The 14850-nt window shown below is 46.8% G+C and overlaps 2 protein-coding genes across 2 annotated transcripts in view; one reads left to right on the forward strand and one right to left on the reverse strand.

Moving 5' to 3' along the window:
• Positions 1–14850, forward strand: part of LOC139260184 (slit homolog 1 protein-like) — a 369573-nt gene that overhangs the window by 157964 nt on the left and 196759 nt on the right. Inside the window, exon 8 of the mRNA XM_070876446.1 lies at positions 1238–1401. Within this exon, the coding sequence (XP_070732547.1) occupies positions 1238–1401 (164 nt within the window). The remainder of the gene's footprint in view (positions 1–1237; positions 1402–14850) is intronic.
• Positions 1–14850, reverse strand: part of LOC139260176 (uncharacterized) — a 412192-nt gene that overhangs the window by 83595 nt on the left and 313747 nt on the right. The gene's annotated exons all lie outside the window — the stretch shown is intronic.

The following is a 14850-nucleotide window of genomic DNA, read 5'->3' on the forward strand; positions in this document are numbered from 1 at the left end:
GGCGATCTCCCTCAGCAGCTGTGCATTGCAGGAAGGGCAGGTTTCAACCTTTGAACAAACCTGTTATTTTGTCTCTCTAGACAGCAAAGACTAACATCTCCACTTTTAATTATATTTACATATTTCTGTTAAAAAATCTTATTGACATATTTTCTTTTCAACGTGAGCCAAGTTAGCAATGTTGATGCATTACATTTCAGACACACACCGCCCCATCAAACACTCCCAGGGCAGGTACAGCACGAGGTCAGATACAGAGTAAAGCTCTCTCTACACTGTCCCATCAAACACTCCCAGGGCAGGTACAGCATGGTTAGATACAGAGTAAAGCTCCCTCTACACTGTCCCATCAAACTCTCCCAGGGCAGGTACAGCACGGATTAGATACAGAGTAAAGCTTTCTCTACACTGTCCCATCAAACACTCCCAGGGCAGGTACAGCACGGGGTTAGATACAGAGTAAAGCTTTCTCTACACTGTCCCATCAAACACTCCCAGGGCAGGTACAGCACGGGGTTAGATGCAGAGTAAAGCTCCTTCTACACTGTCCCATCATACACTCCCAGGGCAGGTACAGCACAGACTCTCATAAATGCAGAGTCACCTGTCAACCATGGCACGCTCACCTCTGAGTCAGATAGTTGTGGGTTCAAGGCCCACTCATGAGACTTGAGCACAAAAATCTAAGCTGACACTCCCAGTTCAGTGCTAAACGAGTGCTGTCATTCAGTTGAGACGTTAAACCGAGGCCCTGTCTGCCCTCTGAGTTGATGTAAAAGATCCCATGGCACTATTTCGAAGAGCAGCAGGGGAGTTATTCTGGGCCAATATTTATCTCTCGATGAACATAACAAAAACAGATTATCTGGTCATTATCACATTGCTGTTTGGGGAGCTTGCTGTGCACAGATTGGCTGCCGTGTTTCCCACATTACAACACTCCAAAAATACTGCATTGGCTGTAAAGTGCTTTGGGACGTCCTGAGGTTGTGAAAGGCGCTATAGAAATGTCAGTCTTTTCTTTAACTATTTTGTGGCCCTTTTCACTTTTCCTATGCGTTCTATATATAGCGATCTTTCTGAGTGAGACCGACAATTTAATACAGTACCAGATTATAGTGAACCGCAACCTGGTTAGGCACCGTTCTGTGCCCTGCGCCCATGGCGTGCTGGGCTGGGGGCTGCCCAATTACACAGGCTGAGATTCAATGCTGTTTGTTGCCTCCTGTCCCCCCAGCCGCTTGCACTCCAACCACCTGTACTGCGACTGCCACCTGTCCTGGCTCTCCCAGTGGCTCCGCCAACGCCCGCAGATCGGCCTCTTCACGCAATGCACCGCCCCACCGCACCTCCGCGGGCTCAACGTGGCCGAAATACAGAAGCACGAGTTCTCCTGCACAGGTGAGTCTAGTTTTCAATGTGCCGCAGGGGGAGGGGGGATGGGGGGCAGGTCGACATGGCAGGTTTTTTGCCAGTCCGCGAACGGAAAGGCTGGACATTGAACGCTGGCCTGGAGCAAGTGCATGACTGAGCTGAGTATAGTAATCCTAGAAATTTACAGCGCGGAGGGAGGCCATTTCGGCCCATTGTGTCCGCGCCGGCCGACAAAGAGCCACCCAGTCTAATCCCACTTTCCAGCTCTTGGTCCATAGCCCTGTAGGTTACAGCACTTCAAGTGTACTTCCAAGTACCTCCACCAACCTCCCCACCGCACAGCACTGCCCCCCCCAGTCATCAAGATCCACGGCACGGCCCTGGACAACGTGGACCATTTCTCATCTCGGCAGCCTCTTATCGACAAGAGCAGACATTGACAACGAGATTCAACATCGCCTCCAGTGCGCCAGCGCAGCCTTCGGCCGCCTGAGGAAAAGAGTATTTGAAGACCAGGCCCTCAAATCCACCACCAAGCTCATGGTCTACAGGGCTGTAGTAATACCCACCATCCTGTATGGCTCAGAGACATGGACCATGTACAGTAGTAAATGTGGTGAGGGTTTCTGCCTCTACCACCCTTTCAAGTAGCGAGTTCCAGACCCCCACCACTCTCTGGGTGAAGAAATTTCCCCTCATATCTCCTCTATGCTTCCCCCTAATTACTTCAAATTTATGCCCCATGGTTATTGACCCATCTGCTGAGGGAAATAGGTCCTTCCTATCCACTCTATCCGAGCCCCTCATAATTTTATACACCTCAATCAGGTCTCCCCATAGCCTCCTCTGTTCCAAAGAAAAAGGACCCAGCCTATCCAATCTTTGCTCATAGCCAAAATTCTCCAGTCCAGACAACATTCTTGTAAATCTCCTCTGCACCCACTCGAGTGCAATCACATCTTTCCTGTAATGTGGTGTCGTAGTCCGATTACTGGATTAGTAACCTGGGGAGTTTCAATCCCACCACGGCAGTTTGAGAATTGGAATTCATAGAACTATAATACTAATAATAATAACGTATTTATATAACGCCTTTAATGCAGTAAAATGTCCCAAGGCGCTTCACAACAATTTTACAACATGTTAGATATTGACCAGAGAAAAAGTGTGAGAAGGAAGTGTAAAAAGAGGTTAAAGGCTCTGGTCCGAAGCGGCAGCCAAAATGCTCACGCACAGAAGGAGGCCATTCGGCCCATCGTGCCTGTGCTGGCTCTCTGAAAGAGCGATCCCATTAGTCCCGCTCCCCTCGCTCTTTCCCTAAAGCCCTGCAAATTTTTCATTTTTAAATATTTATCCAATTCCCTTTTTGAAAGTTACTATTGAATCTGCTTCCACCACCCTTTCAGGCAGCGCATTCCAGATCACAACAACTCGCTGCATAAAAAATATTCTCCTTCTCCCCCTCTGGTTCTTTTGCCAATCACCTTAAATCTGTGTCCTCTGGTTACTGACCCTCCTGCCACTGGAAACAGTTTCTTTCCATCTGCTCTATCAAATCCCTTCAAGATTTTGAACAACTCTATTAAATCTCTCCTTAATCTTCTCTGCTCTTAGGAGAACAACCCCAGTTTCTCCAGTCTCTCCACATAACTGAAGTCCCTCATCCCGCATTCTAGTAAATCTCCTCTGCACCTTCTCCAAGGCCTTGACATCCTTCCTGAAATGTGGTGCCCAGAATTCGACACAATATTCCAGTTGGGACTGAACCAGTGTTTTATAAAACTTTAGCGTAACTCAGTTAACCAATTTCTGAACCTAAAAGTCTGGTATCAGTAAATGTGACCATGAAACTGTCGGATTTTGGGTCTGGCTATATGTGACTCCAGTCCCCACACCAACTTAGCGGGAATCTTAACTGCCCTCTGATGTGGCCTAGCAAGACACTCAGTTGTATCACAAAAACACGAACAGCAGTACAAGAACGTGGCTCACCACCACCTTCTCAGGGGCAATTAGGGATGGGCAATAAATGCCAGCCTCACCTGCGACGTCCACATCCCTGGAATTAGTATAATAAAATAGAATGTCACCTTGCACTCTGTGTGTCTGTGTGAGAGAGAGATCGTGAGTGTGTCTGCGTGAGTGTGATTGACTGTGTGTGTGAGTGAGTGTGTGTGAGTGTATGTGTGACTGTGTGTGAGTGAGTGTGTGAGAGATTGTGAGTGAGTGTGAGTGAGTGTATGTGTGTGTGTGAGTGAGTGTGTGAGAAAGTGAGTGACTGTGTGAGTGAGTGAGTGTGTGTGAGTATGTGAGAGAGTGTGAGTGAATGTGTGTGACTGAATGTGTGTAAGTGAGTGAGTGTGTGTGAGTGAGTGTGCGAGTATGTGTGTGAGAGTGTGAGTGTGTGTGAGTGAGTGTGCGAGTGTGTGTGTGAGAGTGAGTCCGTGTGAGCATGTGTGTGTGTGTGTGTGTGAGAGAGAGAGAGTGAGTGAGTGTGTGTGTGTGTGTGTGAGTGTGTGTGTGAGTGCCTGTGAAAGAGTGTGAGTTTGTGTGAGAGTGTGAGCGTGTGTGTGTGTGTGAGAGAGAATGTGAGCATGTGTGTGAGTGTGTGTGTGTGAGTGAGCATGTGCATGAATGTGTGCGTGTGTGTGTGAGAGTGTGAGTGTGTGAGTGAGTGAGAGTGTGTGTGAGTGAGTGTGTCTGTGTGAGTGTGTGATTGACTGTGTGTGAGGGTGTGTGTGAGTGAGTGTATGTGTGATTGTGTGTGTGAGTGTGTGAGAGATTATGTGTGAGTGTGTGTGTGTGTCAGTGTGTGAGTGTATGTGTGACTGAGTGAGTGAGTGTGTGTGAGTGTGAGTGAGTGTGAGTGAGTGTATGTGTGTGTGTGAGTGAGTGTGTGAGAAAGTGAGTGACTGTGTGAGTGAGTGAGTGTGTGTGAGTATGTGAGAGAGTGTGAGTGAATGTGTGTGACTGAATGTGTGTAAGTGAGTGAGTGTGTGTGAGTGAGTGTGCGAGTATGTGTGTGAGAGTGTGAGTGTGTGTGAGTGAGTGTGCGAGTGTGTGTGTGAGAGTGAGTCCGTGTGAGCATGTGTGTGTGTGTGTGTGTGAGAGAGAGAGAGTGAGTGAGTGTGTGTGTGTGTGTGTGAGTGTGTGTGTGAGTGCCTGTGAAAGAGTGTGAGTGTGTGTGAGAGTGTGAGCGTGTGTGTGTGTGTGAGAGAGAATGTGAGCATGTGTGTGAGTGTGTGTGTGTGAGTGAGCATGTGCATGAATGTGTGCGTGTGTGTGTGAGAGTGTGAGTGTGTGAGTGAGTGAGAGTGTGTGTGAGTGAGTGTGTCTGTGTGAGTGTGTGATTGACTGTGTGTGAGGGTGTGTGTGAGTGAGTGTATGTGTGATTGTGTGTGTGAGTGTGTGAGAGATTATGTGTGAGTGTGTGTGTGTGTCAGTGTGTGAGTGAGTGTGTGACTGAGTGAGTGAGTGTGTGTGAGTGTGTGTGAGAGAGTGTGAGTGAGTGTGAGTGAGTGTGCGAGCGTGTGTGTGAGAGTGAGTCCGTGTGAGCATGTGTGTGTGTGTGTGTGTGTGAGAGAGAGAGAGAGTGAGTGAGTGTGTGTGTGTGTGTGAGTGTGTGTGTGTGTGTGAGTGTGAGTGTGTGTGTGAGTGCCTGTGAAAGAGTGTGAGTTTGTGTGAGAGTGTGAGCGTGTGTGTGTGTGAGAGAGAATGTGAGCATGTGTGTGAGTGTGTGTGTGTGAGTGAGCATGTGCATGAATATGTGCGTGTGTGTTTGAGAGTGTGAGTGTGTGAGTGAGCGAGAGTGTGTGTGAGTGAGTGTGTCTGTGTGTGTGTGATTGACTGTGTGTGAGGGTGTGTGTGAGTGAGTGTATGTGTGATTGTGTGTGTGAGTGTGTGAGAGATTATGTGTGAGTGTGTGTGTGTGTCAGTGTGTGAGTGAGTGTGTGACTGAGTGAGTGAGTGTGTGTGAGAGAGTGTGAGTGAGTGTGTGTGACTGAAAGTGTGTGAGAGTGTGAGTGCGTGTGGGTGAGTGTGTGTGTGTGTGTGTGAGAGAGAGTGTGTGAGTGTGTGTGTGTGTGTGAGTGAGTGTGTGTATGTGAGAGAGTGCGAGTGTGTGTGTGAGTGCCTGTGAGTGGGTGTGAGTTTGTGTGTGAGAGAGTGTGAGTGTGAGAGAGTGTGTATGTGAGTGTGTGTGAGAGTGTGAGCTTGTGTTTGTGTGTGTGTGAGAGTGAGTCTGTGTGAGAAAGTGTGTGCGTGAGTGAGCGTGTGTGTGCATGCGTGAGTGTGTGCATGAGTCTGTGTGAGTGAGTGTGTGTGTGTGGGTCTGGGTGTGTGTGAGAGTGTGAATGTGTGTGTGTGAGTGTGTGTGTGTGAGAGAGTGTGTGAGTGAGTGAGTGTGTGCATGAGTGTGTGCGTGTGTGTGAGTGAGTGTGTGTGTGAGTGTGTGTCAGAGAGTGTGGGTGTATGCGTGAGTGTGTACGTGAATGTGTGTGAGAGTGTGTGTATGAATGTGTGAGTGTGTGTGTGAGAGAGAGTGTGAGTGTGTGTGAGTGAGTGTGTGTGTGTGAGTGTGTGTGAGAGAGTGTGAGTGTAAGTGCGTGTGAGTGTGAGTGAGTGTGTGTGTGAATGTGTGTGTGAGAGTGTGTGTGTATGGGAGTTTGTGTGTGTGAGTGTGTGTTTCAGTTTAAGTGTGTGTGTGAGATTGTGTGTATGTGAATGTGTGTGTGTATGAGAGTGTGTGTGTGTGTGAGAGAGTGAGTGTAGGTGCGTGTGAGAGTGTGAGTGAGTGTGTGTGTGAGTGTGTGTGTGAGAGTGTGTGTGTATGGGAGTTTGTGTGTGTGAGTGTGTGTTTCAGTATAAGTGTGTGGGTGAGATTGTGTGTATGTGAATGTGTGTGTGTATGAGAGTGTGTGTGTGTGAGAGAGTGAGTGTAAGTGCGTGTGAGAGTGTGAGTGAGTGTGTGTGTGAATGTGTGTGTGAGAGTGTGTGTATGAGAGTGTGCGTGAGAGTGTGTGTATATGGTGTGACATTTTCCAACATTCTATCAGTTCCTATGGATTGGAGGGTAGCTAATGTAACACCACTTTTTAAAACAGGAGGGAAAGAGAAAATAGGGAATTATAGACCAGTTAGCCTGACAACTGTAGTGGGGAAAATGTTGGAATCAGTTATTAAAGATATAATAGCAGCGCATTTGGAAAGCAGTGACAGGATCGGTCCAAGTCAGCATGGATTTATGAAAGGGAAATCATGCTTGACAAATCTTCTAGAATTTTTTGAGGATGTAACTAGTAGAGTGGACAAGGGAGAACCAGTGGATGTGGTGTATTTGGACTTTCAAAAGGCTTTTGACAAGGTCCCACATGAGAGATTAGTGTGCAGAATTAAAGCACATGGTATTGGGGGTAATGTATTGATGTGGATAGAGAACTGGTTGGCAGACAGGAAGCAAAGAGTGGGAATAAACGGGTCCTTTTCAGAATGGCAGGCAGTACCCCAAGGTTCAGTGCTGGGACCCCAGCTATTTACAATATACATTAATGATTTAGACGAAGGAGTTGAATATAATATCTCCAAGTTTACAGATGACACTAAGCTGGGTGGCAGTGTGGGCTGTGAGGAGGATGCTAAGAGGCTGCAGGGTGACTTGGACAGGTTAGGTGAGTGGGCAAATGCATGGCAGATGCAGTATAATGTAGATAAATGTGAGGTTGTCCACTTTGGTGGCAAAAACAAGAAGGCAGTATGTTATCTGAATGGTGACAGATTAGGAAAAGGGGAGGTGCAACGAGACCTGGGTGTCATGGTACATCAGTCATTGAAAGTTGGCATGCAGGTACAGTAGGCGGTGAAGAAGGCAAATGGCATGTTGGCCTTCATAGCGAGAGGATTTGAGTATAGAAGCAGGGAGGCCTTACTGCACTTGTACAGGGCCTTGGTGAGGCCACACCTCTTGAATATTGTGTACAGTTTTGGTCTCCTAATCTGAGGAAGGACATTCTTGCTATTGAGGGAGTGCAGCGAAGGTTCACCAGACTGATTCCTGGGATGGCAGGACTGACATATCACGAAAGACTGTATCGACTAGGCTTATATTCACTGTAATTTAGAAGAATGAGAGGGGATCTTATAGAAACATATAAAATTCTGACGGGATTAGACAGGTTAGATGCAGGAAGAAACATAAAAACATAGAAACATAGAAAATAGGTGCAGGAGTAGGCCATTCGGCCCTTCGAGCCTGTACCACCATTCAATAAGATCATGGCTGAGCATTCACCTCAGTACCCCTTTCCTGCTTTCTCTCCATATCCCTTGATATCTTTAGCCATAAGGGCCATATCTAACTTCCTCTTGAATATATCCAATGAACTGGCATCAACAACTCTCTGTGGTAGAGAATTCCACAGGTTAACCAATCTCTGAGTGAAGAAGTTTCTCCTCATCACAGTCCTAAATGGCTTACCCTTTATCCTTAGACTGTGTTCCCTGGTTCTGGACTTCCCCAACATCGGGAACATTCTTCCTGCATCTAACCTGTCCAGTCCCGTCAGAATTTTATATGTTTTAATGAGATCCCCTCTCATCCTTCTAAACTCCAGTGTATAAAGGCCCAGTTAATCCAGTCTCTCCTCATATGTCAGTCCCGCCATCCCAGGAATCAGTCTGGTGAACCTTCGCTGCACTCCCTCAATAGCGAGAACGCCCTTCCTCAGATTAGGAGACCAAAACTGAACACAATATTCCAGGTGAGGCCTCACCAAGGCCCTGTACAACTGCAGTAAGACCTCCCTGCTCCTATACTCAAATCCCCTAGCTATGAAGGCCAACATACCATTTGGCTTCTTCACCGCCTGCTGTACCTGCATGCCAACTTTCAATGACTTATGTACCATGACACCCAGGTCTCATTGCACCTCCCCTTTTCCTAATCTACCGCCATTCAGATAATATTCTGGGAAGTCCAGAACCAGGGGTCACAGTCTAAGGATAAGGGGTAAGCCATTTAGGACCGAGATGAGGAGAAACTTCTTCACTCAGAGAATTGTGAACCTGTGGAATTCTCTACCACAGAAAGTTGTTGAGGCCAGTTCGTTAGATATATTCAAAAGGGAGTTAGATGTGACCCTTACGGCTAAAGGAATCAAGGGGTATGGAGAGAAAGCAGGAATGGGGTACTGAAGTTGCATAATCAGCCGTGATCATATTGAATGGTGGTGCAGGCTCGAAGAGCCGAATGGCCTACTCCTGCACCTATTTTCTATGTTTCTATGTGTGTGTGAGTGTGTGTGTGAGGTGTGTGTGTGTGTGAGTGTGTGTGTGTGTGTGTGTGGTGTGTGTGTGTGTATGAGGGTGTGTGTATGTGAATGTGTGTGTGTGGGGTGTTTTGAAATGATCAATTTAACTGTGTGTTTGAGACATTTGAATCCTCAGCACTCCAACCCCCTTCCATCCCCCCAGCAGACTCACTCCGTCACACACATGCACACACCTACGCACAACAGGGATAAAATATATATTCTTCGTATTTTCTTTGGTGTGTGATTGATGATTACTGAGACCAAAGGACACACTGTAATGTTTGCCCTTTATGTCTCTGCTGGGTGCCTCCACCAGCTGAACAAATAACTATTCTGTACACTCACTGCACAGACTGTGGGGCCTATATTTGGATGACTGATACCACACAGCCCATTTGCACCCCATTTCATCCTTTGCACGTGGGCAGTGTAGAGGAAGCTTTACTCTGTATCTAACCCGTGCTGTACCTGCCCTGGGACTGTTTGATGGGACAGTGTAGAGGGAACTTTACTCTGCAGCTATTCCGTGCTGTACCTGCCCTGGGAGTATTTGATGGGGCAGTGTAGAGGGAGCTTTACTCTGTATCAAACCCCATGCTGTACCTGCCCTGGGATTGTTTGATGGGACAGTGGAGAGGGAGCTTTACTCTGTATCTAACCCGTGCTGTACCTGCCCTGGGAATGTTTAATGGGACAGTGTAGAGGGAGCTTTACTCTGTATCTAACCCGTGCTGTACCTGCCCTGGGAGTGTTTGATGGGACAGTGTAGAGGGAGCTTTACTCTCTATCTAACCTGTGCTGTATGTGCCCTGGGAGTGTTTGATGAGACAGTGTAGAGGGAGCTTTACTCTGTATCTAACTCGGTCTTCACAGTGGAAGACACAAAAACCATGCCAAAAATTGCTGGTCACAGGAATATGGGAAGGGAGGACCTTGAGACAATCACTATCACTAGGGGGGTAGTGCTGGACAGGCTAATGGGACTCAAGGTAGACAAGTCCCCTGGTCCTGATGAAATACATCCCAGGGTATTAAAAGAGATGGCGGAAGTTATAGCAGATGCATTCGTTATAATCTACCAAAAGTCTCTGGACTCTGGGGAGGTACCAGCGGATTGGAAAACAGCTAATGTAACGCCTCTGTTTAAAAAAGGGAGCAGACAAAAGGCAGGTAACTATAGGCCGGTTAGTTTAACATCTGTCGTGGGGAAAATGCTTGAAACTATCATTAAGAAAGAAATAGCGGGACATCTAGATAGGAATAGTGCAATCAAGCAAACGCAGCATGGATTCATGAAAGGGAAATCATATTTAACTAATTTACTGGAATTCTTTGAGGATATAACGAGCATGGTGGATAGAGGTATACCGATGGATGTGGTGTATTTAGATTTTCAAAAGGCATTCGATAAGGTGCCACACAAAAGGTTACTGCAGAAGATAGAGGTACGCGGAGTCAGAGGAAATGTATTAGCATGGATCGAGAATTGGCTGGCGAACAGAAAGCAGAGAGTCGGGATAAATAGGTCCTTTTCGGGTTGGAAATCGGTGGTTAGTGGTGTGCCACAGGGATCGGTGCTGGGACCACAACTGTTTACAATATACATAGATGACCTGGAAGAGGGGACAGAGTGTAGTGTAACAAAATTTGCAGATGACACAAAGATTAGTGGGAAAGCGGGTTGTGTAGAGGACACAGAGAGGCTGCAAAGACATTTAGATAGGTTAAGCGAATGGGCTAAGGTTTGGCAGATGGAATACAATGTCGGAAGGTGTGAGGTCATCCACCTTGGGAAAAAAAACAGTAAAAGGGAATATTATTTGAATGGGGAGAAATTACAACATGCTGCGGTGCAGAGGGACCTGGGGGTCCTTGTGCATGAAACTCATGAATCCCAAAAAGTTATTTTGCAGGTGCAGCAGGTAATCAGGAAGGCGAATGGAATGTTGGCCTTCATTGCGAGAGGGATGGAGTACAAAAGCAGTGAGGTCCTTCTGCAACTGTATAAGGTATTGGTGAGGCCGCACCTGGAGTACTGCATGCAGTTTTGGTCACCTTACTTAAGGAAGGATATACTAGCTTTGGAGGGGGTACAGAGACGATTCAGCAGGCTGATTCTGGAGATGAGGGGTTACCTTATGATGATAGATTGAGTAGACTGGGTCTTTACTCGTTGGAGTTCAGAAGGATGAGGGGGGATCTTATAGAAATATTTAAAATAATGAAAGGGATAGACAAGATAGAGGCAGAGAGGTTGTTTCCACTGGTCGGGGAGACTAGAACTAGGGGTCATAACCTCAAAATATGGGGGAGCCAATTTAAAACTGAGTTGAGAAGGAATTTCTTCTCCCAGAGGGTTGTGAATCTGTGGAATTCTCTGCCCAAGGAAGCAGTTGAGGCTAGCTCATTGAATGTATTCAAGTCACAGATCGATAAATTTTTAACCAATAAGGGAATTAAGGGTTACGGGATGCGGGCGGGTAAGTGGAGCTGAGTCCACAGCCAGATCAGCCATGATTTTGTTGAATGGCGGAGCAGGCTCGAGGGGCTAGATGGCCTACTCCTGTTCCTAATTCTTATGTTCTTATGCTGTACCTGCCCTGGGAGTGTTTGATGGGACAGTGTAGAGGGAGCATTACTCTGTATCAAGTCCGTACTGCACCTGACATAGAATTGGAAATAAGGGACGGTAACGTGGGCCCTAACTCTCTGCCATCACAACGTGTTAGAGCACTGTTGTACTCTACTGATGCATTGAGCAGTGTGGGGAGAAGTTGAAAACATTGTAGGCAAGTGCTGAACGTGGTACTGAGCTCCACGGAGCAAGGAGGCTCCACACCTGATCCCTAGTCTGTCCTTGTCTCTGTGGCTCTCCACGTGTTAAGTCCGGGTAACGCGAGCTGTAACACCGGCTGCGTCAGTGCCCCTGGGCTCGAGAGGGTTAAAAAAAATGAATCTAGTCAAGGTTACCACTCCCAAGAGGTTTCCAGGATCCTTTGAATGAGAACAGATGTGATTCCCCCCACAGTTGAATAGTGTGCTGGCACTTACTCATAAGAAATAAGAGCAGGAGTCGGCCATTCGGCTCCTCGAGCCTGCTCCGCCATTCAATAAGATCATGGTTGATCTGATCTCGGACTCAACTCCACTTCCCTGCCCGCTCCCCATAACCCTTCACTCCCTTATCGTTCAAAAATGTCTATCTCCGCCTTAAATAGATTCAATGACCTAGCCTCCACAGCTCTCTGGGGCATAGAATTCCATAGATTCACGACCCTCTGGGAGAATAAATTCCTCCTCATTTCCATTTTAAACGGGCGATCCCTTATTCTGAAACTATGCCCCCTAGTTCTAGATTCCCCCACGAGGGGAAACATCCTCTCCGCATCCACCCTGTCAAGCCCCCTCAGAATCTTGTACATTTCAATAAGATCACCTCTCATTGTTCTAAACTCCAATAAATATAGGCCCAACCTGCTCAACCTTTCTTCATAAGTCAACCCTTTCGCCTCACTCTCTGGACTGATGCCTGAATTGGGCCACTTGAATGAGGTACAGTCGTGTCTCCCTCCCCGTAACATTATTCAGCAGGTGAAGTCTCGCCATCAGAAGAGAAGAGGAGAAAATTGGAAGGACAAGTATCACAACTCGATTTAATAAATAATGTTTCTTGCTAAATCGTATAAAATGTTCATGTAATGGCATGTAGGTTTGACTCAACAATTCAGATCCATGCTCTTAATTGAACAAGACAAGGCCCAACACGAGTGATCCTGAACACTTCAGAACCTCGTTGAAAACACAGGTGAATGTGTCGCAATTTTTTCAAGGTGATGGGCAGAATTAATTCAAGCTCCCTTCAGGTATCATGACTAGCAGATGAACTAGCTCCTTGCCGCTCTTTCCTTCAACAATAATTTGTATTTATATAGCGCCTTTAACGTAGTAAAACATCCCAATTGCACTTCACTGTTATAAGGCAAAACAAATAAATTTGACACCGAGCCACATACTAACATTGATTTAAAGTAATTGGTAGAAGGGTTAGAGGGGAAATTTCTTCACCCAGAGTCTGGAACTCACTGCCTGAAAGGGTGGTAGAGGCAGAAATCATCACCACATTTAAAAAGTATTTGGATGTGCACGTGAAGTGTGGTAACCTGCAGGGCTACGGACCAAGTGCTGGAAAGTGGGATTAGGCTGGATAGTTCTTTGTTGGCCGGCGCGGACACAATGGGCCGAAATGGCCTCCTTCCGTGCCGTAAATTTCTATGATTCTATGAAGAAGAAATCACGGCAGATGACCAAAAGGTTGGTCAAAGAGGTAGGTTTTAAGGAGCGTCTTAAAGGAGGAAAGAGAGGCAGAGAGGCGGAGAGGTTTAGGCAGGGCCTAGACAGCTGAAGGCACAGCCACCAATGGTTGAGCGATTATAATCAGGGATGCTCAAGAGGGCAGAATTTGAGGAGGGCAGACATCTCGGCGGGGTTGTGGGGCTGGAGGAGGTTACAGAGATAGGGAGGGGCGAGGCCATGGTAGAATTTGAAAACAAGGATGAGAATTTTGAAATCGAGATGTTGTTTAACCGGGAGCCAGTGTAGGTCGGCGAGCACAGTGGGTGATGGGTGAGCGGGACTTGGTTCCAGTTAGGACACGGGGCAGCCGAGTTTTGGATCACCTCAAGTTTACGAAGAGTAGAATGTCGGAGACCGGCCAGGATTATGTTGGAATAGTCTCGAGGTAACAAAGCTGCACAAGGCCCCAGTGGTGATGATTGAAAGCCTCTCCTACTAGGCCGCACGCCAGAGATAACTGGGCTGGATTCTCAGCTTTAATTACTCTCGCTTTCTCTAGCTCTCTCTGGCTGGTGCGTGTGATTTATGGGCAACTAGTGGGCGGTAATCCTTGGAAATAAACCCACATGGAGATAAGGAAATGTGATTTAATTCATGTTTTTGGTGAATCTCTGAAGCTTTTTGACAGACCTCCAGACCCAGATATCTAGCAGGGGGGGCAATGAGAGGAAGGGAGAGATTCTGTCTGGAGCCAAAGGTTAGATCTCTCAACAAAATAAATTAAAAAGAGAATGCGAAGAATATGTGCTTTGGCAATAAATAGACACTGTAAGCAACACAAGAGCAGTTAGCAACTCACTTGATTAAACAGGGCATTCTTCAGTGGTCAACGTTTTCTTACAACACTCGATTGCCTGTGCAAAGCGCTTCTCTGCACTGATCTAGACTTGTTTCTTTATACAAAAGCAAAATACTGCAGAGTCTGGAATAAGAACATAAGAAATAGGAGCAGGAGTCGGCCATTTGGCCCCTCTAGCCTGCTCCGCCATTTAATAAGATCATGGCTGATCTGATCATGGACTCAGCTCCACTTCCCTGCCCGCTCCCCATAACCCTTGACTCCCTTATCGCTCAAAATTCTGTCTATCTCCGCCTTAAATATATTCAATGACCCAGCCGCCACAGCTCTCTGGGACAGAGAATTCCACAGATTTACAACCCTCTGAGAGAAGAAATTTCTCCTCGTCTCAGTTTTAAATGGGCGACCTCTTATTCTAAGACCATGTCCCCTAGATTTAGTTTCCCCTATCAGTGGAAATATCCTCTCTGCATCCACCTTGTCGAACCCCCTCATTATCTTACATGTTTCAATAAGATCATCTCTCATTCTTCTTACATGTGTATAGGCCCACCCTACTCAGCCTATCTTCACAAGTCAACCCCCTCATCTCCAGAATCTGAAATAGAAACAGAAAATGCTGGATTTCTCAGCGGGTCAGGCAGCATCTGTGGAGAGAGAAATAGAGTTAACGTTTCATGTCAATGACCCTTCCTCAGGACTGCCGAATGTTCGAACACTCTCCAGTTCTGACGAAAGGTCATCGACCTGAAACATTAACTCTGTTTCTCTCTCCACAGATGCTGCCTGACCTGCTGAGATTTACAGCATTTTATGTTTTTGTTCCTTTATATATTGTTCAGGTCTCAGGAGAGGGAATCTATCTCCCTGTTTCTGTTGCCTCCATGTCCCGCTCCAGGAACTTGAGCACAAAATCCAGGCTGACACTCTCAGTGCAGTGCTACGGTAAAAGTTACATTACAACATAAGAAATAGGAGCAGGAGTAGGCCAAACAGCCCCTTGACCCTACCCCGCCA

The sequence above is a fragment of the Pristiophorus japonicus genome, chromosome 3, assembly GCF_044704955.1.
Source record: "Pristiophorus japonicus isolate sPriJap1 chromosome 3, sPriJap1.hap1, whole genome shotgun sequence".
Lineage (NCBI taxonomy): Eukaryota > Metazoa > Chordata > Chondrichthyes > Pristiophoridae > Pristiophorus > Pristiophorus japonicus.